The sequence below is a fragment of the Herpailurus yagouaroundi genome, unplaced genomic scaffold (genome assembly GCF_014898765.1).
Source record: "Herpailurus yagouaroundi ecotype Mexico unplaced genomic scaffold, PumYag 77, whole genome shotgun sequence".
Lineage (NCBI taxonomy): Eukaryota > Metazoa > Chordata > Mammalia > Carnivora > Felidae > Herpailurus > Herpailurus yagouaroundi.
In genome coordinates this window covers 77,953,837-77,977,385 of record NW_024412388.1, presented here as the reverse complement: position 1 = coordinate 77,977,385, position 23,549 = coordinate 77,953,837, and the positions used below count along the sequence as shown (strand labels likewise).

General features: G+C 36.6%; 1 protein-coding gene and 1 pseudogene across 9 annotated transcripts in view; one reads left to right on the top strand and one right to left on the bottom strand.

Annotated features, from left to right (window-relative positions):
- Nucleotides 1–23,549, top strand: part of HFM1 (helicase for meiosis 1) — a 94,097-nt gene that overhangs the window by 59,596 nt on the left and 10,952 nt on the right. For 7 of the 9 annotated variants that reach the window (XM_040470947.1, XM_040470946.1, XM_040470950.1 and 4 more), the window contains 5 exons: nt 12,881–12,961; nt 13,184–13,299; nt 15,451–15,530; nt 16,508–16,611; nt 22,785–23,030. In XM_040470947.1, the coding sequence (XP_040326881.1) occupies nt 12,881–12,961; nt 13,184–13,299; nt 15,451–15,530; nt 16,508–16,611; nt 22,785–23,030 (627 nt within the window). Of the gene's footprint in view, nt 1–12,880; nt 12,962–13,183; nt 13,300–15,450; nt 15,531–16,507; nt 16,612–22,784; nt 23,031–23,549 lie in introns of those variants that run through there. The other 2 variants (XM_040470951.1, XR_005788753.1) reach the window with 2 other exon arrangements.
- LOC121027465 (homeobox protein NANOG-like) lies at nt 3,575–4,950 on the bottom strand (annotated as a pseudogene).

The window sequence follows — 23,549 nt, the reverse complement described above, 5'->3', positions numbered from 1 at the left end:
TAAAAACACTTTTGCTTCAAATAATACTATCAAAAAAGTGGAAAGACAATCTAAAGAATGGGAGAAAAATATTCGCAAATTATATCTGATTGCAAATTATGTATAGACTAGTATATATACAGAAGTCTTATAACTCAACAATAAAAAAGCAAATAACCAAATTCAAACAGGTCAAAAGATGTGAATAGGTATTTGTGCAAGGAAGAGCTACAAATGGCCAACACACACATGAAAAATTGCTCAACATCATTAGTCAATATGGAAATGCAAATCACAACCACAGTGTGATACTACTTCCCACCTACTTTAGTCAAAAAGGTGGACAATTAAAAAAAAAAAGGGCAGACAAAAATAAGTGTTGATGAGGATGTAGAGATATTGAAACCCTCATAACACCGTGAGTGGGAATGTAAACTTGTGCAGCTGCTTTGGAAGACAGTTTGCCAGTTCCTCCAGAAGTTAAACATAGAATTACCATGTGACCCAGCAATTCCTTTTCTGTGTTTATAATTCCGAAAGAATTGAGAACATACAAAAACTAGTACATGAATGTTATAGCAACATTATTCATAGTAGCCAAAAAGTAGAAACAACTGAATGTTCATCAACTGATGAATGGATAAGTAAACTGTATTAGAACTATATAAGGGGATATTCAGCCATAAAAAAGAATAAACTACTGATGCAAGGATGAATGCTAAAACACTATGCCAATGAGAGAAGCCATTCAAAAAATATCAGATAGTGTTAGATTCCATTTATATGAAAAGTCTAGAATAAATAAATCTATAAAGATAGGAAGCAGATTAGTAGTTGCAGAGGGTGGGGTAGGAAGAAATAAGGAGTAACTACTAATAGGTATGTGATTTTTTTTTTTTTTTAAGTGATAATGTTCTGGACTTAGATACTGATAGTGGTATACAACCTTGGGAATATACTAAAAACCTACTGAATTGTACACCTTAAAAGGGTGGATTTATAGTATGAATTATATTTCAACTAAAAAATTTGAAAAATAATTACCACATACCAGCAAACACAAAAGAGATAGAAATCATAATTTTAAAAATACCATTTATAGCATCAGAAATCAGTTTAAGAAAGACAATTTAGAATTAGAGCTGCACAAAGATAGTATAAAGTCAGAGCTGTCGGTTGGCCATCCTTTACCACATGCAGGATCACAGACAGCTGGACTATGGAAGAGAAGACTAAAGTAGAGATACAGAGAGGTGCAAAGGTAAAAATGCCAGAGCTAGGTTTCTGATGACTTTCATTTTCTTGGTTTCAGTCCCTTCTGATGCCTAGCTGAATTGCTGCTTTGGATTCTGTGACGTATCTATGTTCATGTAACACATTTCCCCCACTCACCAGCTGTTTTTCTTTAAAATAGCTTGAATTGTTTGTTACTTACAATGTAGTAAGAAGTTGGAATGTTTACTATACTTCCTGCTAGCTTGAGCCTTTTAAAAAAATTTTTTTATTTATTTTTGAGAGAGAGAGACAGAGCCTGAGCAGGGGAGGAGCAGAGAGAGAAGGAGACACAGAATCCAAAGCAGGCTCCAGGCTCTGAGCTGTCAACATAGAGCCCAACTCGGGGCTCAGAGTCACAAACTGTGAGATCATGACCTGACCTGAAGTCGGATGCTTAACCGACTGAGCCACCCAGGTTCCCCAAGCATGAGCCTTTTATGAGGGCAAAAGTTCCCCGCATATTTAGAACAATCCTGTGGAAAACAGATAAAAGATGCTTCCTATCATACAAATAATGTTTTATTACACACACTCACTTACACATGCACCCTTCACATACACATAACCATCCCAAATCTTATGAACATTCCAATTATAGTAAACCCTTGATTTGTGCACATAATTCTTTCTGGAAACATGCTTGTAATCCCAAGCATTTGTATATCAAAGCAAAGTTCCCCATAAGAAATAATGGAAACTCAGATGATTCATTCCACCACCCAAAAATAGTCATATAAAAATGATTACAATGCTATAATATAATACAAAATAATAAAATACAAAATATAAAGAAAAATAAACAACCTGCACTTAACCTCTGAAAACCTTCATGGCTGGTGTGAGGGAGATGAGAGAGGAAGGTTTTTGTGTAGGATGACTTTCACTGTCACTAATGAAATCATTGCTGTCTGTTGGCTCAATGGAATCTTTCTTTTCCTGCAATTTTAACAAGGAACCTATCCAATGACACTTACTTTTGCCTCCTTCTGAGGAGGAAATGTGACATTGTGTTGTCGTTAAACAGATTCATTGCTCACACTGATACAACCTTAGGGGGTGCTTTTCTGTAAAATTTTGTACTGCTTACCACATTTTACACATCTCTCTAGTCTCATTTTAAGTGAGGGATTCTCTGCCTTTTTCTCCTCCCTGTTTGCAGATGAGATGCACATGTAGATCCTCTTATAAAATCTTGGAATTTCGGCCACTTGCATACCTCATTTGTATTTCTCGATGATTTCCTTCAACTGTAATCATCTCCTTCTCACTGCCTTTCTTTTCAACCTTTATCTGCATGGGGGCCATTGTATACACTCACACAGATGTTGACTACAGTACAGTATTAACAAACTCTTGTCATATAGTGTACTTAATGTAATTGGCATTAGGGCAGCAGATGAAAGGGTCTATGTTTGCAGGCAGCCTGACCTAGAATGAAGCAAAGCATTCCTAGGCTTACTCTTTTATGGAAAAGCAAAGGACTGTCCATAGGTGGTGTGACAAAAAAATACACTGGTGCCTGTATGGGCATCTTCCAACATTCTGAAAAATCACTGATTCCTGCCAAACTGAGCATCTGAGCATGGGAGATGATCACCCACAATCCCGCAGAGAGAGAAAGAGAGAACCATTGGCTCAGTTGTGATCATGCAACATTCAGTGTCACGTACTACTCATATTGCAAGACATTGCTCATTTATCAAGTTAAAATTTATTAGAAATCTTTGCTCGTCTTGTGGAACACTCGCAGAATAAGTTACAGTCCAAGGTTCTACTGCATATAAAAATAGAAGTATGCACCTTAATTTACATAATATAGTTAAAAATTATTTTCATGCTTCCTGTAAGTCTTTGAAAGCATTCTTTTTTTTTTTTAAGATAAAGTGGGTGTTTATTTGTACTTAAACCTATAAACCACCAGCAAAACTGGCCCTATTATCATGATACATTAAAATATAAAACAGCTTTCTACAAATACTGGTTATAATGAACAGGTTAGGAGTTGGGGCAGAGAAAATCAGTGACACACATTATAACTTAACCCTCCACCATTAACAACTGAGGCTGTTAACAAGCCTCACAATCTCAGAAAATACAAATAATCCTTCATCACATGTCTCTGTATTTTTACTTTCTCTTCTTGAGATTAAATTCTGGAGCCTAAAGATATCCAAATCAGTATTATATCTAGTTATGTATAGCCAGAAACATCTTTTAGCATGTTGTCCATAGCAACCAAAGCTGTGGAATCCTCTTTGATTAGGCTCCAACCGTACTCCCTTGATTGACAGAATAAGCATAACGAAAAACAATATCAAGGCAGAGATACTGGACCCTAAAAGACAAATCCTAGGAGAAGTAATATAGCCACCACCCAAATGGAGATTGGCTAATATACTCATCCTCTCGCATCTTCAGGCTGTAGGTTCAGAGGTATGTGGGAATAAATCTATTATTTGCTGAACATTAAAATACTTAGTGGTTTGCTGTATTACACTATGGCTTTCCCGAGCAGTTTCTAAGATGGACTACAAATTGCTGACAGAATTTTGCTAGAACTGGATCTGGGGCTGCAAGGATTCCTCTCCACAGTCATGCAGCTGGTTGTTCCAGGCCTGGTCGTTCCAGGCTTGGGGGCACCATGCCTGACTGTTTCAGGAATGGTTGCTCCACGACTGGCCGTTCCAGGTCTGGTTGCTCCATATTGGAAGGTTTCCGGAAATGTTCATCAGGTATCTCTGGTGATAGGAATAGAAGCCTGGGTATTCTGGAGTTGCAGAGCTGTTCTGAATCACACTGTTATTATTATCTGGACAGTTGCTTTTCTGCCACCTCTTATATTTCATTTTCTGGTTCTGGAACCAGATCTTAACCTGCTTATAGCTAAGGTTCACAATGTTGGAAAGTTCTTGCATCTGCTGGAGATTGAGATATTTCTGCCTCTGAAATCTATCATTGAGTACATATAGCTGGGTCTGAGAGAAGATGGTTCTTATCTTCTCTTTCTTGCCCTGACCTGGATCTTCCTTCTTCACCATGATCTCTGCAGAAGTGGGTAGCACTTTTACTCTGGGACTGGTGGAAGAACCTGGGTTGTCCTGAATAAGCAGATCCATGGAGGAAGGAAGAGGACAGACAGTCTCCAGGGGAGGGGGTGAGGGAGGGTCTCAGCAGATGACATTTGCAAGGATGCATAATTTTCTTCAGGCCCATAAATCTCAGGCATTGGAGAAGACTCCCTAGAATTGGGGGCTTCGGGGCAAGGCAGGCATTGGGGCTGAACTGGATCCACGCTCATATTGGTGAGCTGAGGGTAGAGAAGAAAAAAAAAGAGGGAGATACAGGCTTATGTATCTAGATGGAAGAACTTAGAGAAATCTGAAGATCTCCATATATGAGAGTATCAGGAAAGACAGGATGAAGTGGCATCACCACTGAAGTAGCCAAGCGCCACCCAACCCAATTTAGCAAAAAACCCGAAAGCATTCTTTTAGCAGTAGTTTCTCATATATAGTGACAGTCCAATAGATAACTCTTTTGTTAAAGGAAAAATAATTTTGCTCTTTTTAAGATATAGCAATGTGAAAAATACACTTTTTGGTTTTAAAAAGTTTTAAATATTTTCAGGTCAATTCTTTTTTTTTAATGCTTATTTTGAGAGTGTGTGTGTGCATGCAAGCATGCACTTGTGTGTGAGTGGGAGAGGGGTAATGGGAGAGGGAGAGAGAGAGAACCCCAAGCAGGCTCCAGACCCATTGCAGAGCAGAACCCGACTCAGGGCTCAATCTCACAACCAGGAGATCTTGACCTGACCACAATCCACAGTTGGATGCTTAAGCGACTAAGCCACCTAGGCATCCCAGGTCAATTCTTAATATATGAGGTTTAAGCATTTAAACTTCTTATTCTTTAAATAGATTCATAATAAGAAGTATGGACTTTGTTTAATTTGAAGAAAATTGATTTGACACTAATAAATTCATTTGCATTTACTATGCCATTCTGAGTTGAAAATTTAATATATTTGAAAAATGCAAGGATAAAACAAATGCCTGAGCACTGTGAAAGTATGCAGATTTAAATGCTAGTCAAAATGCATTTAGTTCTTTATACCTTTTGGTGTATAAATACATTAAATTGCAAAACCAAGGACTCCAATTCATAGTGTTAACCTTTTCCTGATAAATAACATGATAGTATAAGATTTGACAAAAAATTAAGAGGAGATGTTCTCATTTAAAAAGTGAAGTCATAAAGTGCATAAATCTGATTAGCATAAATCAGAAACTGCAAAAGTCAAAGTAATATTCTTTTAGAAATACTAACTTCAGTAGCTTAGGCACAGACCACTTATTAAATTTATAATTAGGATGTGAAGCTAAGTGCATCAGGGATTATGTGCCTACTATTATCAGTTTTCCTTAAGATTTTTTTTTCAAGCAACTAACCTTTGCCCCACCAACCCTTATTGATCCTCTTAAAGTCATTTTATTTTTTAACTTTTTTTTTAAACTTTTATTTATTATTCAGAGACAGAGAGCATGAGCATGGAAGGGGCAGAGAGAGAGGGAGACACAGAGTCAGAAGCAGGCTCCAGGCTCTGAGCTATCAGCACAGAGTCCGACGCAGGGCTCAAACCCATAAACTGTGAGATCATGACCTGAGCCGAAGTTGGATGCTTAACAGACAGCCACCCAGGCGCCCTGTCTTAAAGTCATTTTAAATATTTTCCTTAAATACTGTTCTAGTTGACATTAATAAATTTATGTTGTTTTTTTTGTTTGTTTGTTTTGTTTTTTTTCCAACGTTTATTTATTTTTGGGACAGAGAGAGACAGAGCATGAACAGGGGAGGGGCAGAGAGAGAGGGAGACACAGAATCGGAAACAGGCTCCAGGCTCCGAGCCATCAGCCCAGAGCCTGACGCGGGGCTCGAACTCACGGACCGCGAGATCGTGACCTGGCTCAAGTCGGACGCTTAACCGACTGCGCCACCCAGGCGCCCCAATAAATTTATGTTTTAAATAAATTTATTTTACTTTAAATACTTAGAGCTTTAAAAACATGTAAATTCATATGTGACAAATCTGTGAAAATGTATGTATTTCAGATTATTATAGTGATGGAGTTATGGGTCTCTTTAATTTTTTTTTTTTTTTTTTTTTTACCGTTTATTTATTTTTGAGTCAGAGAGAGACAGAGCATGAACGGGGGAGGGTCAGAGAGAGGGTGACACAGATTCTGAAACAGGCTCCAGGCTCTGAGCTGTCAGCACTGAGCCCGACGCGGGGCTCGAACTCACAAACCGCGAGATCATGACCTGAGCCGAAGTCGGCCGCTTAACCGACTGAGCCTCCCAGGCGCCCCATGGTCTCTTTAAATTATACCTGAGTACAGCATAGGTCAGTTTTCTTTGAGAGCCTAATTAATTTTTCCAATTATCAATCTCTGTAAGCTTAAGTTTATATTTGCTAACAAGACAAATTCAGACAATTCTCAGGATATGGGAGGTGGGTGGGGATGGGGGAGCACTTACAGTTTCTAAGTACCATTTCTAATAGAAATAAATTTTTTCTCCCTTAGATAATTAACATCCATGTGCTAATATTCTATAAAGAAATTTGTATACAGTCCTTATTCCTGACAAGATTTGCCAACTCTGCCTTGAATTTTTTGGGATTCTCCAGAATCTCTAAAATTCAGCTCCCAAATGGTGGTTTTTAACCACTGGGAGTAAATATGTGTAGTCATTGTGCACCATCTTGTGGTGACATTTAGAAATACATCTATTAGGAGTCCTTGGATTAAGAGACGAAAGCAATTCCTTACCCCTTATTGCAAAACAACAAGCTATAAGGCACTTCCTCTTACTTTTCCCATCTCCAGCTCCTTCTATTTCTAAAAAAATTTTTTTTAACATTTATTCATCTTTGAGAGAGAGAGACAGAAAGTGAGCAGGGGAGGGGCAGAGAGAGGGAGACACAATCAGAAGCAGGCTCCAGGCTCTGAGCTGTCAGCACAGAGCCCCGACGCGGGGCTGGAACTCATGAACTGTGAGATCATGACCTGAGCTGAAGTCGGACGCTCAACTGACTAAGCCACCCAGGTGCCCCTCCTTCTATTTCTTTACTAAATAAATTAAATGCATTATTTGGGGAAAAACTAAGGTAGCTAGTATAACTAGGGAGGCAGATTGGTTGAGTGATAAGGCTCTGGAATTAAACTACCTTAGTTAGAATCTCAGATTTGATATTTATTATCTGGATAGTCTTGAACATATTACTTAATCTATGTATGAACTACTTTTCTCATCTGTGAAATGGAGATATAATAGGGCTGCCTTATAGACAGATAACCAAAGATGAGACATTTGAGGAAAATCTGGAGTATATGAAAGAAAGCCCAAAATAAGTAAACCAAAAATGGATAAAAGGACAACAGGATAATTCAGGAATGTAATAAAACATCATATGAACAAATTAGTAACATCAGAGAAATTAAAGATTTAATTGCAAACATGATACAGAATAGGATGCCATGGGAAGGGAGGAAGAACAATTAGAAAACAACAGTGAACACAGGGAAGTAAAAACTATGGGAAAAAAAAAAGCTGGAGAACCAGAAGATAAAGTCAGTATGATCTAAATGAAAGCAAAAAGATGAGACAGAAAGTGTAGGAGATAAAGGGAAATATAAGAGTCTGATAGCTGACTAATAACTGTTCCAGAAAGAACGAACAAATCAGAAATAATTTATGAAAATTTCCTACACTTGGAGATATAAATCTGCAGATCAAAAAGGCTTACTCAATGCTAGTTAGGATAAATGAAAGAATATCTACAAAGGGGGAATAATTGCAACATTTAGAACATCATGGATAAATCATAAATACTTCCAGGGAACAAAAATTGAAATTTTATTAATCTTTATCAGCAGCACTGGATGGTAGAAAATTTAATAGACTTAAAAATCCAGGGGGAAATGATTTTCAACCCTGTGTTCTATACCCAGCCAAACTAGTAAGTGTGAAAGTAATCTTAACACATTTAAGGATTTGGAATGTTTAACTCATAAACATCTTTTCCAAAGCAGTTGCTTGAGGATGAGCACAAGCAGTTAACCAAGCAGTTAACCAAGAAAGAAAAAGTCAAAGAGGGGTGCCTGGGTAGCTCAGTCAGTTAAGCGTCCAACTCTTGATCTCAGCTCAGGTCATGATCTCATGTCTTGTGGGTTCGAGCCCTGCATCGGGCTCTGCACTGATGGCGTGGACCTTGCTTGAGATTCTCTCTTTCCTTCTCTCTGCCCCTCACCTGCTTTTGTGCGCTCTCTCTCTCTCTCTCTCTCAAAATAAAAAAAAGTCAAAGAATCCAAGAATATTGGATTCAGTCAAGAAGCTAAATGAAAGGAAGTTCCTGGATGACAACTATAGGGCAGGCCTAGATTGCATTAGGAGGAAGATATAAGGCTCAAGGAAGGAGGTATCTATGAGGGGGAGAATAAATGGCTGGTGTTTCCATGTATTTGTCTTTGTCTTTAAAATATCAAATACACTTAAAAAAAAAAACACTTTAGGTATTGCTAGACCAAAAGAAAGGCAGTAAAACTTGAGAGAAAACAATGTGCTGCTCAAGAAAGAAAAGCACTTCACTTGGTTCTGTATTAAAAATATTTTTACTTTCTGTATAGCTCTTAAATCAGTCCATTCTCTGACTCTACTACTGCCACCACTCTAGACTGAGTTACCATCATTTTTTTTTTCTTTTTGCCTAGACTCCTATGGTAGCCTTTTTTCAAAATGCAGATTCAGTTATGTCCCTTCCTTGGTTGAAGCTTTGTAGTAACTCCCCATAGGTCTTAGAATAAAAGATCCAAATCATTAACATCCCTACAAGGTTCCATACTGGGACGTGTTCGGTCAGTTCCTAAGCAGCAGTAGGGTGGCAGCCGCTAGGTAATGTCGCCCCACCTCCGTAGAATTGCCTGGTAAGGACATAAGAAACCTAAATGGATCTAGGTAGTGTATTATTTACATAGACAGCAAAACAAGATCATAATGTTCTCAACTGCTTACATTCCTAACCCCACAGGATAACACTGAACCGGAGGGACCAGATGATAGAAATGGTGGTTTGCTTTGTTTTTGAGACATCAACCATAGGCTGCACCTGTACCTTGCAAGACGCAAGGTTGAAAGTCCAGTGCCTTAGTGGAACCAGAGGTGGATGGGAAACTGCTTCATGGCAGTCTCATGCAAGATCTGGAGCCTCTTGCAAGCTAAGGAGACAGATGAGAAATGGTTTTTAACACCTCCTTACAAGACTGCCTATCTAGAAATATCCCAAAGAGGATCAGAAGGCATTCTGAAAATGATTGAGTCTTACCTATGTGGCCTATGTGGAGACCTGGAATTGCCAGGGTACCATGGTGGAACCATTCTCCTACAAATGTAGCCTGACCTTTCTCCACTAATCTCATTTTGTGTACTCTCTCTTAGATGCTAAGCATCAGCCACACTGACCTTTCAATTTCTATGATATGCCATGCTTTCCCTTGTCATAGGGCTTTTGCATATGCCATCCTCTCTGCCTGAAGTACTCTTTCTCCTACCTCTGCCTTCTTAACTCCCATTCTTTTTTTTTTAATCCTCAACTCAGTTGTTGCTTCTTAGGAAAGCCTTCCAAGACATCCCCTAACCAGAACAGTGACTCCTGTCGTCATATAGCATTGTGTCCCTCTCCTTCATAGCACTCTGAACAATTTTAATTTTATAGTTACTTGTATAATCTTTAAGTAATGATAGTAAAGATAATACATACTCTAATATATTAGTTTATCACTTAATTTAAAAATGCTTTCAGAGGCGCCTGGGTGGTTCAGTCAGTTAAGTGGCTGACTTCAGCTCAGGTCATGATCTCATGGTTCATGAGTTCGAGCCCCACATTGGGCTCTATGCTGACAGCCCAGAGCTTGGAGCCTGCTTCTGATTGTGTTTGTCTCTCTCTGCTCCTTCCCAACTCGCACTTGCGCTCTCTCTCAAAAAAATGAATAAATGTTTAAGGGGCGCCTGGGTGGCTCAGTCGGTTGAGGGTCTGACTTTGGCTTGGGTCATGAACTCGCAGTTTTTGAGTTCGAGCCCTGCATCGGGCTCTGTGCTGACAGCTCAGAGCCTGGAGCCTGCTTCCTCGCTCTCTGCCCCTCCCCCACTCATGCTGTGTGTGTGTGTGTGTGTGTGTGTGTGTGTGTGTGTCTCTCTCTCTCTCTATCAAAAATAAACATTAAAAAAAAATTTTTTAATGAATAAACGTTTAAAAACTTAAAATGCTTTCATATACTTAATTTCATTTTATCTTTTCATCTCTGAGATGAACAAAACAGGTATTATTTTTAATCTGTTTTTTACAGATAAGAGCCTATATTAAGACTCGTGTTTTCTATTTATTTATTTATTTGTATATTTATTTATTTAAAAGTAGGCCACACCCAACATGAGGCTTGAACTCATGACCCTGAGATTGTAAGTTACATGCTCTACTGACTGAACTTGCCACAACCCCCCCCCCCCCAAACTCATGTTTTCTTACTTTAGTTTAGGGTACCCTGTACTTCACCACTGTGTTTTTTGTGTAAATACATTTCATGTAAGGCAGCATGCTGTGAGCCAGAGGGACAAAGAAAATGCTGGAGGGGCTCAAAAGGAGGGAGAAATCACTTCAGATGGAGTGATAAGGATAGATCATGATAAAAGTGCCATTTAAGTTGGCCTTGAAAGTTGATAGACCTCTGATGAATGAAGAAGTGAGGGGCTTCTAAGATGAGGTAATATCAAAGGTACAATCATAGAAAGTCTTGAGACTGTTTGAATAATGGCAAGCGAATGTGTTCTGATGAATTAGGGTTAATATGGGTGCCAGAAAGGGAGGCTAGAATTACATTGTGGAAGACTTTAAATATGGAATCAATTTTGTTGGCAGTAGGAAGTAGCTAACATTTCTAAGTGGGCAAATGATCTGATCAGAGTTGAACTTTAGGAGGACTAATTAAACAACAGCGTGGAGAATAAATTGTAGCTTGGTAGGACTAGACAAGGAGACCAGGTGACTGAGAGATGAAATTATGAACGGGGGCAAAACTTCTAACCAGTAAGCCATGGTTAGAATATCTTGCAAAGCATAATATTGAAACCTTTCAGCCAAAGACCACTGGGAATACACATATATTTGAGGAAAGTTGATTAAGTATTTTTAAACTTGCTATAGCAAAAGAGCACAGCTGTGGCAGAGCTGTGGGTTATCTCAGGGAGTTGAGAGGAGCTTATTTATAGGATTTCAGCTTGTGCTGGTGATTCTTGGGAGAGTTTAGGGAGAGCAGAGGTCAATTGTACATTGGATATTTTCAAAAAGTGGAGTTGGATATTTTGGTATCTTATCTTAGAGATGGGAGGATTAAGGAAATAGTAGTCATTTGTGTTAGCCAGAAGAGGGGGATGTTTAGTTATTTTTGTGGTTCGTGAGTGTCCTTGCCTCTAGTTTCAGAAATAATTACACAGTAGTTTTTATCTCTGTCTTTACCACAGTCACAGAATGGTCTTATCTGAGTATTGTTTATATTCTGCCAAAGTTGATTGTATTCAGTTGGGAGCACTATGGTCCAGCTGTCAGCTTGCAGTTTCATTACTTTATCACTACCCAATACATTGATCTGCTGGCCCTTAAGGCATCTAACCAGTTCCCTCTTGTGGTGAGTAGACTTATCCATGTAGTCCAGGATGCTATACAGATGTTATCGTTGTCCAGATATGTCATGTCTGAAAATGAGCAACAGCGTTGAAAATTAAGAGTAAAGGACCAAAAAATGATTGTAAAGGTTTTCAAAATTCTTCACTATCTTCAACATTTCTAGTTAAGATCTGTGCTCCAGCAAAAATAAACTTATTTCTATTTCTACAGTATGTGGTTTGCCCTCTTTGGGTATTATGCCCTCTATGTGAACATGTTCCCCTGGTCCCCTTCTCATGTCCAGATCCTGTGTATCAATTCAGATGTCTGTCCCTTCCCCCATGTTACTAAGATCAAGAAAAAACCTACTTAAAATATTATGAAGAGTAAATTATGTATTTGGATATACTAGCTCAGTGGGTCAAGCAGGCAGCAATCTCTTTTCTTTATGAATTCATATAGCAAATTTCTTATACCCCTAAAACACTTATTTCAATATTTATTAAATACGTATGGTGTCCTCCCTACTAGAAACTATCACTGATGCCATTAAAATGACATGACGTTTGCTTCTTTCCAGGTTCTTCTTAAGTGTAAGTATAAAGTAGCAGGGAAGTTTAAAAACTCCACCCTCATTCTTACCTCATTCAAGATAAGAGTTACTGATATTCTGTGGTATTTGGCTCTATTTATGTCAGGGAGGTTAAGAGAAGTTTATAGGTGGGTCGATGCTCCTTGCAAAAAGCTGGGATTGGGCAAATAGCCCAACAGGGACTAGCTGTTATCAGAAATACCATTTTAAAATATTAAACGGGTTAACACTTGAGGAAGTATAAAATCATAATCTTTTTGTACTGTCTGAAAGGAAATAAATGCTAGTAAAAAACAGGTTTTTTTCTTATATTAATTTAGGAATGACTGCTTGCAAAAAACCTGGGAACCGAGAATGTAATCATCACTGTAAAAATAAACATACATGTGGACATGACTGCTGTGAGTTCCATAAAAGATATTTATTTCAGGTTTTAAAAATTGAAAGGTCTTTGAATAGTAATAACAGCCTAATTATCTATATATGATATTTATATTATGCAGTTTATAATTCAAATGATTTTCTTTCATGAAAAAAATTAGATTAGAAATTATAAAGAAATTTGGCTTTACATGAACACTACCTAAAGTTTAACCTAAAGGATCTAGAATTTCTTCTCATAGGTAAAACTGGAGTTGCACAAAAGTCAGTAATGAAAGAGTCAACAATCTCTTCATATTTATCTGATTTAAGAAACAGGAATGCTGTTTCATCACTTCCTCCAGTTAAACGTCTCAAGGTTAGTTTTAATAACATTTATCCCTTGCTCTGTAATTTAATATATATGAATATTCCTTTATATTCTTTCTGTATATCATTTAGGTAGGTATCTGCAGTGTACTTTAGTTACTTCAGGGCTGTATTTTCAAAATACTTCTTCTGAAGGAAAATATACTTCTTAATAATGAATCTGTAAATCTACTTTTGGGACACAGTTCTACATAGTCCCTTATTAGTCTTTTTGTTGTTGTTAACCAGCAATTGAAACTAGAGACACTTACCCTTTCCTGTGTTCTGTTTGTGTTGAAACTGGTGTGGAAAGTCTGAAGTTGATTTTGATTCATGTACTTGGATGAGTACTGAGCAAGAGCCTGCTTTCCAAGTCATGAAGGAATGGTAGCTTATACAATTGATAGGCTAGTCAGTAGCAGACTTATTCTGAGCCTGCATCATCATATCCAGGGCAAAATAATTGATCAGGCCACAGAAGAGAGGCAAGAAAATAGCAGAATGTCTGTTTCTTCTGTTTCTCTTCTCTTCTTTAACAAGAATGAAGATTTTAAGTCATGAGGCTTAAACAAGGGGAATATTAGGAAACAGGGAGTGACATGCATTTTGAAACAGCTACCACCTTCTCTGAGATAATTTTTTAGTAGCCCAAGCTTTTCCTCCCTCCCTTTCTCCCTCCCTTTCTTCCATCTTTCCTTCCTCTTTCCTTCTCCATTCCATATTATTCCTTCTTTCTTTCCATATTCATTTTTTTAAATTGATTTATTGTTTTTAGTAATATGTACATCTAGCATGGGGCTCAAACCCACAACCCTGAGATCAAGGGTCTCACACTCTTCCAACTAAGCCAGCCAAGTGCCCCCCTTCTGTATTCATTGAGCACCAAGAATATGCCAAGGACTGTTATAGATGCTAAGATACTGCTGTGAAAAAGACAGCTTTAGTCCCAATCCTCATAGAGCTTATAGCTGAGTAAAGGATATAGATAGCTAAATAGGCTTTTTCAATGTAGTGTGATGGATGATTCTATGACAGAAATTTAAGATAACTTGAATTTGGATAGAAAGTGTACTCATTCCACATTTGATAGGCCAGGAAGGGATTCCGAACAAACATGACTGAGACTTGAAGCCAAGTATGGAGAGGGAGGCACCATAGTGGTGGTGGAGAGGGATAAAAAAGTATTCCAGACAGAAAATGTGCAGTGGTCCAGAGCTAGTAAAGAGCCAGAGGAGATCTTTTAAAACACTGAAGTTATACAGTACGTCTGGAGTTCAGTTACATGTTGGGGAGTGGAGAGATGAGGGTGAAAAGGCTGAAGAGGTAAGTAAGAGCTGGATAATGAAGGCCTTTTTGCTATTTTAAGGATTTGGACTTTATCCTGAAAGTATTGGGAAACCACTAAAGGGCTTAAAGCAGTGACATTACCAGAATTGCATTTTATAAATTCACTCCGGATGCAATGTAGAGAATGGATTAGAGGATGATAGAAAAGGAACATAAAGACTCATTAGATAGGTTTTGCAGTAATCTAGGCAAGATTGGCCTACTCTAATGTAATGGCAGTAGCAGTGGAGAGTAGTGGCTAGGTTTAAAATATTTCTCAGAGATAGAATCAACTACCCTGGTACTTAATTGCTTGTGAGGGGTGACGTAGAAGGATCAAGATGATGACCAGCTTTCTGGGTTGAGCAGCTAGGAACAAAGTGAGGCTTCACTAGGGTAGGAATTCCAAAGGAAAAACAAGTTTAGAGAAGTAGATATACATTAATTTCAATCTGGTAAATACTGAATTTAGAAACCTGCAAGATGTCTAGGTAAAGATGTTCCACAGACAGTTGAATATAACAGAAAACCAGGAGAAGGAGCTGAGTAGAAATACATATTTGAAAGTCATTCACATGTAGATGATAATTGAAGCCAGGGAAGTAAGTGAGGTGTTTGAAAATGTGTAGAGGGAGAAGAGAAGGCCTAGTAAAGAACCATGAAGAAATGCCTACGTTTAAGAAGTGCCTGAGAAGGAGATTTGATTTGAAAACTAGCCTGAATTTCTCATAATTCATTGATTTTGGGACTTTATGTACTGGCAGGAATTTTGCTGTTTGGCTTGTTAAAAAGTGTTGCTATGAAATTGATAGTTGAATTTTTTTTTCATTAATAGATGCAAATGAATAAATCTCAAAGTGTGGATCTTAAAGAATTTGGTTTTACTCCAAAACCTTCTCTTTCCAGCATATCAAGGTATAAATATAATGTTAATATCCAAGGTAGAATAGTCCTCATAAATTCTTTGCTTCTCCAAATAATCATGTGTTCAGAGAAAGGTGAACACTGGCTACATTCAAATCACAGTAATCATGTAGTTCCGTAATGAAGTAATGGCATCATAAGAGTTTGGTTATCTAAATTTATTTAGAACTCTGTAGTTATAGAATATTTTAACCTTCATTGAATCATCTCTTTCGTGGGAAACTACCCATCCTATATGTCATGACCTCAGGCTTTTTCTGCCTTCTAAACTTAACAGGAGACAAAAGTATATTTTAGAAAGAGAAATCATGTTGCTGTACAAAGTCTAATCTTTTCCATTTAGGGGCCCACTCTATATTAATAACACTTCAGATTTATAAAATAATTTACAATTTAAAAATTGCACATTGTGCATTATCTCTTTTGACCTTAACAACAACCTAGCTCATAAAATGAGGTATTTCTATCCCATCTTATAGATAAAATAACCAAAACTCATATTCCTGGTTTTAAGGAGAAGACCCTAGATGATAACTCAGCATTCTTTTCCTATATCATGATGCCTGGAAGGAATCGTATATGTCATTTCCCTTCCAGATAAGGGTATTCTATATTCAGGGATGACATTTAATATACTTAACAAACAGTACAGAACAGCCACTGACCAATCAGAACAGATGCCAACACTACTTCAAGATATCCTAGCTTTTGTTATCTAATTGAAAGTAGCATTAGCAATAGATTTTTAAGGCTATACACAGATAGCAGATATTTACATATTTGGGACATGTAAAGATGACTAAGTATCTTGCTTCCATTAAACACCTATTTTTTTTACCCTTTACTACCCAGGCTAATGCAGTCTATCATAAAAGTGTTGATTTTAATTTTAATTGTTGATCTAATTTTGATTTAAGTGTTGATTTAATTTTAATATTTAATATTTTTATGGCTTTATCTTTATAAAGGTCAGAGTGTTTAAATATACCTGAATTGTCTATAATGGAACAGAGGGATCAGCATGAAATATGTGCAAAAGTTCAACAAGAACCATCTGAATATCAAGACAAAGGTAAATTACCATTGATACTGCCTTGAAAGAGAAAATTATTTATTATTACTTCAGAATGACAATGTTATTGAAAAACCAGCATCTGAAATTACTATGATTAACTTGGCAACATTTTTCTCTTGGGTTATTGGACCAGTTTCAAATTCTTAGGTCTGTTATTTCAGATGGTCTTGCTATATTTGTCACAGATTTTTAAAAAATCTCTGCCCTACATAGCATTGACTATTTTTATTTAAAGATAATATGAGGAAAAGCTGAGAAAATAAGGGATCTCAAGATACACAAAGTGTTAAAATGCTGAACTTTACTTTTATATGTCTTTAGAATTATTTAAAATAATTTTATGTTTATAAAATTAGTCCAGTTTTACAAAATATCTGTGTGACCTTGGGAAAATTATTTAACCCCTTTAGGTCTTAGTCTTATCTTTTAAATTAGGGGATTAAATTAGGTGTCCTTTAATATCTCTCCAGTTTCTAAACCTATGATTCTTACAACTTCCATGATAATAAGAGAATATAGCTTGTATGTAGTCTAGATTTGCTTTTCATCTGTGTCAGTCATTAAATTCTTTTTCAACATTGGGATTGGTTTATCAATACTCTGGATCCTGATATTAATAGCATCCTTTGTCTGGGTCATGCCATTAATAGCTAGTCTGTTAAAATGTGTGAGAAATAATCCTGGCTATAGAGTTGTTTGTTTGCGTTGCTGTATATAGAAATGGTGAACTTGGGGTTTCCCACAAATAATTTCATGTGTGTGACCTTAGCATCTGTTGACACTCTTTCTTTCATGCTGTCACTTAATGCTTCCTCTGGCCATAATTTAAGATCTTAAGTAGGCAAGGGGTGGCGTACCAATCACCTCTTATGACATGGCAGTCATTAGGCCCAAATAAGAACAAGAAAAGTCCCCTAATCTCACTTAGAGTATCAGAGCATTTATCCAACTTCCTCAAAGCCTGAATATCATTACAACAGGGAGAGAAGGTATGAGATTGTCAACTCTTATTTTTATATCCCTTCAACCTATAGCCCTCTAACTTATTCCTTGTTCTGCTGCTCTGTTCCCTGCACTTCTGCTTACTTTAATTATCCCTCTTTACTTACATATCCCTCTGTTTACTTTCATGCTGTCTTTACATAGTTTCCCTACTTTGATTTCTTTCCCACCCCCATTCCAAATCCAGTTTATATTATGATATTAAAGTCTCATTAGACATCATTGATAATTGTATCCCTGTTTTACTGAATGGGCCACTTTTTTTTTTTTTAATAGAAGAAGCTGTGTAGTATAGTACTTAAATTCACAGGATCTATAATAATCTGTCTAGTGGTGCCTAACTGAATCAGTTGGTAGAGTATGCGAGTCTTGATCTCAGGGTTTTGAGTTCGAGACCCACATTGGGCTTAGAAATTACTAAAAAATAAATGCTTAGAATAATCTGTCTAGGTTCAAATTCTAGGTCTGCCATTTATTAGTTGTGTCACATTTCATAATATATCTAACCACTTTATCTCAATTCCCTCATCTGCTTATGTTTTAGGGATTTTACAATTAAATGAGATAATGTACAGAAAGCTCTTAGCATAGTATCTGGTACTGTTATTAATAGTAATTGAGTATATTCATTATTCCTTTCACATATTAGTTGTGCATGGCAAAACATACTTTATATGTATTCAAATATTGCTCTTGAGAATGTTTTAAGAAAAACATGCCAATTTTTGTCATCCTAATTCCAATTTCAAGAAAGGAAAAAGAAAAATGTCAGAAACTATATGAGAAAGCATGTTGAATCATAAAATTTAAATTGTAAGGGACCTTTGTGTAATTTTTCATTTTATAGTGAAAGAAACCAAGACTCTGAGAGATTAAATTACTTGCCTAAAATCACATATCTAATTAATGGCAGGACCAGAAATAGATTCTATATCTCTTGATTCCCAGTCCAATGCCATTTCTATAAAATGAAATTGACTTTTAGTTGTCAGTGGAGAATTGAAAATTGAATCTATATGAACTCTTTCAACTTTCCACTGTACAACTATATATTTCTCTATTTCTGCATCCATCCTTAACTCTGTCTTAAAAGAAGAATTATCTTTATTCTATTCAAGGCTTATCTCTCTAGCTGTAGTTTTAATCTTTCCAATCCTGCCTCCCCTTAGGGAGGGCCTTAGGAGACCAGTATCCATTTCCTCTTTCCCATATTGTCCATCTCTCTTCCTTATTTCTTTCTCTTCAACATATAAATATGCTCATGTCTCTTCCTTCTTCAGCTCCCTGTTCTCATCTAGCTACTCCTGACCGTTTTGGTGGTAAGTGGCAGAAATGCTACTCAAAGTGACTTAATCACAAAAAAAGAAGACCACTCATGTAAACTTGTAAATCCAGACATGCATCTGGCTTTAATCTTGCTAGATCCAGGCACTATGATTTTAGTCATGCTTCTAGTTTTCTCTCAATCTTTTAGATATGCCTGTTACTACTTGGCTTTATTTTTTTCAATAGTCTTTCTCACATGACAGGTCACCCCTAACTCACATCTTTCCAGTTTAACAGACTTGGTAGAAAAACAGCCTTCCCCTTTTACCTTTGGTAAACCAGAGTTCATTCTAACTGGCCTCAGCTGAGTCTTGTATTTCTCTCTTGATCAATTCCTACAGCCTGGGGATTGGGTCATATGTTCCCCCGCTGTAGCCCTAGGGACCAGGGTACCATGAAAGACATCCTCACCAGGATCACATGGAATGGGTGGAGGCAGTTTCCCCAAAGGATGAAAAAGATACTCCTATTAAAAGAAGTGAAAAGGGGCACGTGGATGGCTCAGTTGGTTAAGCATCCAACTCTTGATTTTGGCTCAGGTTATGATCTTACAGCTTGTGAGTTTGAGTCCCATGTCAGGCTCTATGCTTACAGCCTGCACGGAGCCTGCTTGGGATTCTCTATTACCCTCTCTCTCTCTGCCCCTTCTTGCATCTCTCTCAAAATAAATAAACTTAAAAAAAAATTTTTTTTAAGGGAAAGCATGTCAGGCAGACAAAAAAAACAGAATCACCAGTCTCTATATACGTTAATGCCTTGCTTTCCACATCAAAACAAAAATTCTTCAAAAGGCAATTTATACTCACTGTGCTCATTTCCTTACCTCCTAGTCACTTTTCATTCACTAAAATTTGGATTCTCCATCACTCCTTTGAAACTGGTTTCATTTAGACTATTTAGTGATCTTCTAAGTTCTGAATTCAGTGAACTCTTTTCAATTTTTATTTTCTTTGACCTTTGTATTTGACACATTTGGTCTTTCCTTCCTTTTGGAAATCTCTCCTTTGGTTTTAATTAAGCCATTCTGCTTCTCCTACTACTTCTTGAATTGCTTGGGCTTTTCTTCCTTTTGATATTAGAAAAGTTTCTTTCTTGCTTCTTTATTCTTCTTGCTTTGTAAACTTTTCTTATTCACTGCCACTCAAGTCCATGTCTACAATTACTAACTATATTTAGATGATTTCTACATCTGCATCTGTATCTTTCTGTCTAGCCCCTGACCCATCTATACAATCACCTTCCTGGACATATCCACCTAAAAGTTAACATATCAGCCTCTGAACTCTTTCTGTCTTCTCTGTATCTCACACTGCTCCTTTTCTTTTCTCCTTAGGTTGGTGAATGAATTCTCTTCTTTTCTAAGCTGCTAAAGGCAGAAAAAGAGTCATCCTAAGTATCTTACCTTACATGCAAGTAATCGCCATGTCCTATCTATTTTGTCTCCTAAACATCTCTCATAACTGTTCTTCTTCTCTCTCCCTTCTGCTGATACTCTAGCTTAGACATTCAATGTCTTTCCCATTGTAATATGTCTTACTTTTCTCTTTGCTTTCAGTCTCATTATCATTCCATCTGTAACTATTCTGAATGATCTAACAGGCATCTCCCATCACGTAAACCTCTTGCTAATATATCTTCAGTAGTTATCCATTGCCTATATGGAAAAAAAAAATGAATTCCTTAACATTGAAGTTAAGCATCAACATAATTTGGCACTTAAATGCTTGTGCGGTCTCAATGAGCCCTTTTCTTCTACTTTGTGCTCTAGAAATCCTGAAAACATAGTTTACCAAACATTCTCTGGTCTCCCATACTGCTGTGTCTTTCACATGTTGCTCTCCCCTCACAGAGTATCTTGCCTTCCCCTCTTGCCCATTTCTGCAGGCACCACTCTATCAAGCTCAAATTCCAACATTAACTTCTAAGCATTTTACCCTCTTAGAGGTGTCCCCTCTGACTTCGTTATAGGTTTAAGTCCTGTTTCCTTTGCATTCTCATTGCACTTTGTGCCTACTTCTATTTTTAGTATGTATTATATTGTGTATGTATATCAATGAATAGAAGTAGAAAAATGTGAACTGGAGTTGTAGAACAGTTGAGAGATAATATAAGATTTGGCTAGGTGAAGAAAAGCGTAGAGGATATTTAAAAGTGAAGGAAACTCAGTGCACTGGAGCAAACTTGTGCTGCTTGTGAGAGATGATTATTCTTGGGAATCGTTTAGCCATTATTAAAAGTCTAATTATATAAAATTTCAATTAAATAAGTTATACTAAAAACAAAGACTGTATTCAGAACTAATATTCTACCATATATTACTGTTTTCTGTGTTCTTGAGATTATTTACCTCTATATTTGTATCTGTATGGTGGAAATACTATATTATGGGGTGCTACTATGCATTTCTTCTCAACTTTACTTTTAGAGATATTACATTGGAAGCTTGAAATTAATCATAATGGGAGTATTTATACCATAGAAATCAGCAAACACTACAAATTAGGACTTGATTTATTGTTTTGTTTAGACTTATGAAAGTGATGGATAAAATGTTAATAGCGCAGATTAGAGGCACCTAGGTGGCTCACTTGGTTGAGTGTCCACCTTTGGCTCAGCTCCTGATCTCATGGTACGTGAGTGTGAGCTCCACATTGGGCTCATTGCTGTCAGCGCAGAGCCCGCTTTGGATCCTCTGTCCCCCGCACCTCCCCCCACCCCTTTTCCACTCATGCTCTCTCAAAAATAAATAAACATTAAAAAAATCATGCAGATTAAATTTAATAGTATGTTGTGTACATAGCTATTACATTGAGAATACCATGAAAAATTGAAGGAATATTGTAGTATTTGAAAACCAGTCTTAAATTTAGCGAAGAAGTTGCCTAAGTCAGTGAATGAATGAGTAAAGTCCCAACCTCTGTCTTTGTTATTTTACTTTCATCTTAGTTACTAAAGTCAGCAAGAATGTTAAATAGCATTTATGTGAGAACTGTATTCATTTGTTAATTGTAATGATAGGTTGGCTATAGATGTAAGAGTTTGGCAAAACTCAATGAAAACATTCAGTGAAAATCAGATATATGGAATTTATAATTATGCATGTTATATATTTTATTATTACTTGTAAATCATGTGCTACATATCTTTTACCTATAATAAATACATATAATAAACACATGTGTGTATATAAATGCATACATGTTTTGAGAAGCAATTTATTAAACATTTATTAGCACAATTACTTTGGAAAACTGCAAGAGTAAAGGCATTTATTCCCTACAACAATCTTATGAAAAAGGAACTTTTATAATTCCCATTTTGCAGAGGAGAAATTAGGCTCAGAGACTTTAAATTACTTGTCTAAGATTATACAATGAGAGAAGTGGAATTTTTCACCCAGGTAGTCTGGTTCTAAGCCCAGGCTATAAATAATAGATAACACTGAGGACTTTTTAGCAGGAGAAAATTAAGATCTATTTTGGATATATTTCATAACAATATTCAAAATCCACCTGTAGGGAAAAGAGCTGGGGGGAGGAATACCATTTTAGAAATTATTCATTTTTAGAGTATGGCTATTCTCATCTAGAAATTAATAGGGAAAATTAATTCTGTCTGAAAGAATCTATTGAAAATTCAATTTAGTGCAACTATCAATATATGTACTACAGTAAATAGAATTGGTTGAAAACAATATTCAACAATATTGCTTGACCCAATACTTTTGAAAACTACTGTTCAAACCTCAGTTTAGTATTTGAAAGATGTGTTTGATATATCAATAGAAAGTGATGTTAATGGTTTAAAAAGTACCTATACTCTTTTATACATGCACATGACAGATTTTTCTAGATGGAACTCTTCTACAACTTCAAATGAGAAAGCCCCTCAAACAGTACTGTTCAACAGACATCTTAATGCATCTGGAAACCAGAATTTGACAGATGCGGATAAAAGTAATTCTCCATTCTCAGAAGTTCCAAATGTGAACTTTGAATTGGGAGATGAAGTTTGGGATGATTTTGATGATGAGAACTTAATAGAAGTTACTGATTTTTCAGCCGGTACTGAGAAGACAAATACATCAGGTAAAATTGTATCTTAGCATGAAATAATTTCGTGAGAAATTCTTTGAATATTTTTCACTTCAGTTTCTGGGACTCATTTTGTTTGTCTTTTTTATGCGCTTGCTTAACTAGCTTTGGTTTGTTAAGATTATGATATTTAGCGAAACTGAAAAAGTAACCCTTCCATAAATTGCATTTCCTCCTCTAAGGACAGAGGTCAAGGTTATTCCATGATAATGATGCAGCACATGAGCTTTTTCTATTCTATTGCTCCCCTATATTGTTAAAAACGCTATTCAAATTCAGATTATTTATTGAATTTTCCCTTATAAAACACACTATCCAGCTCTCAATTCTGTGATCACACATAATCTGCTAATGTTTGTGAAGGACAAAAAATACTCCATTTTTAAAAGTATTCATCTGTTAGCCAGGAAAATGAAAGACACCTTTTGTTTTTAGCAGACATAACTGATTTTTTTTCAGGTATAAGTAAACAAAATTAGGAAAAAATTAATTTCTTCTGTATTGGATATTGTA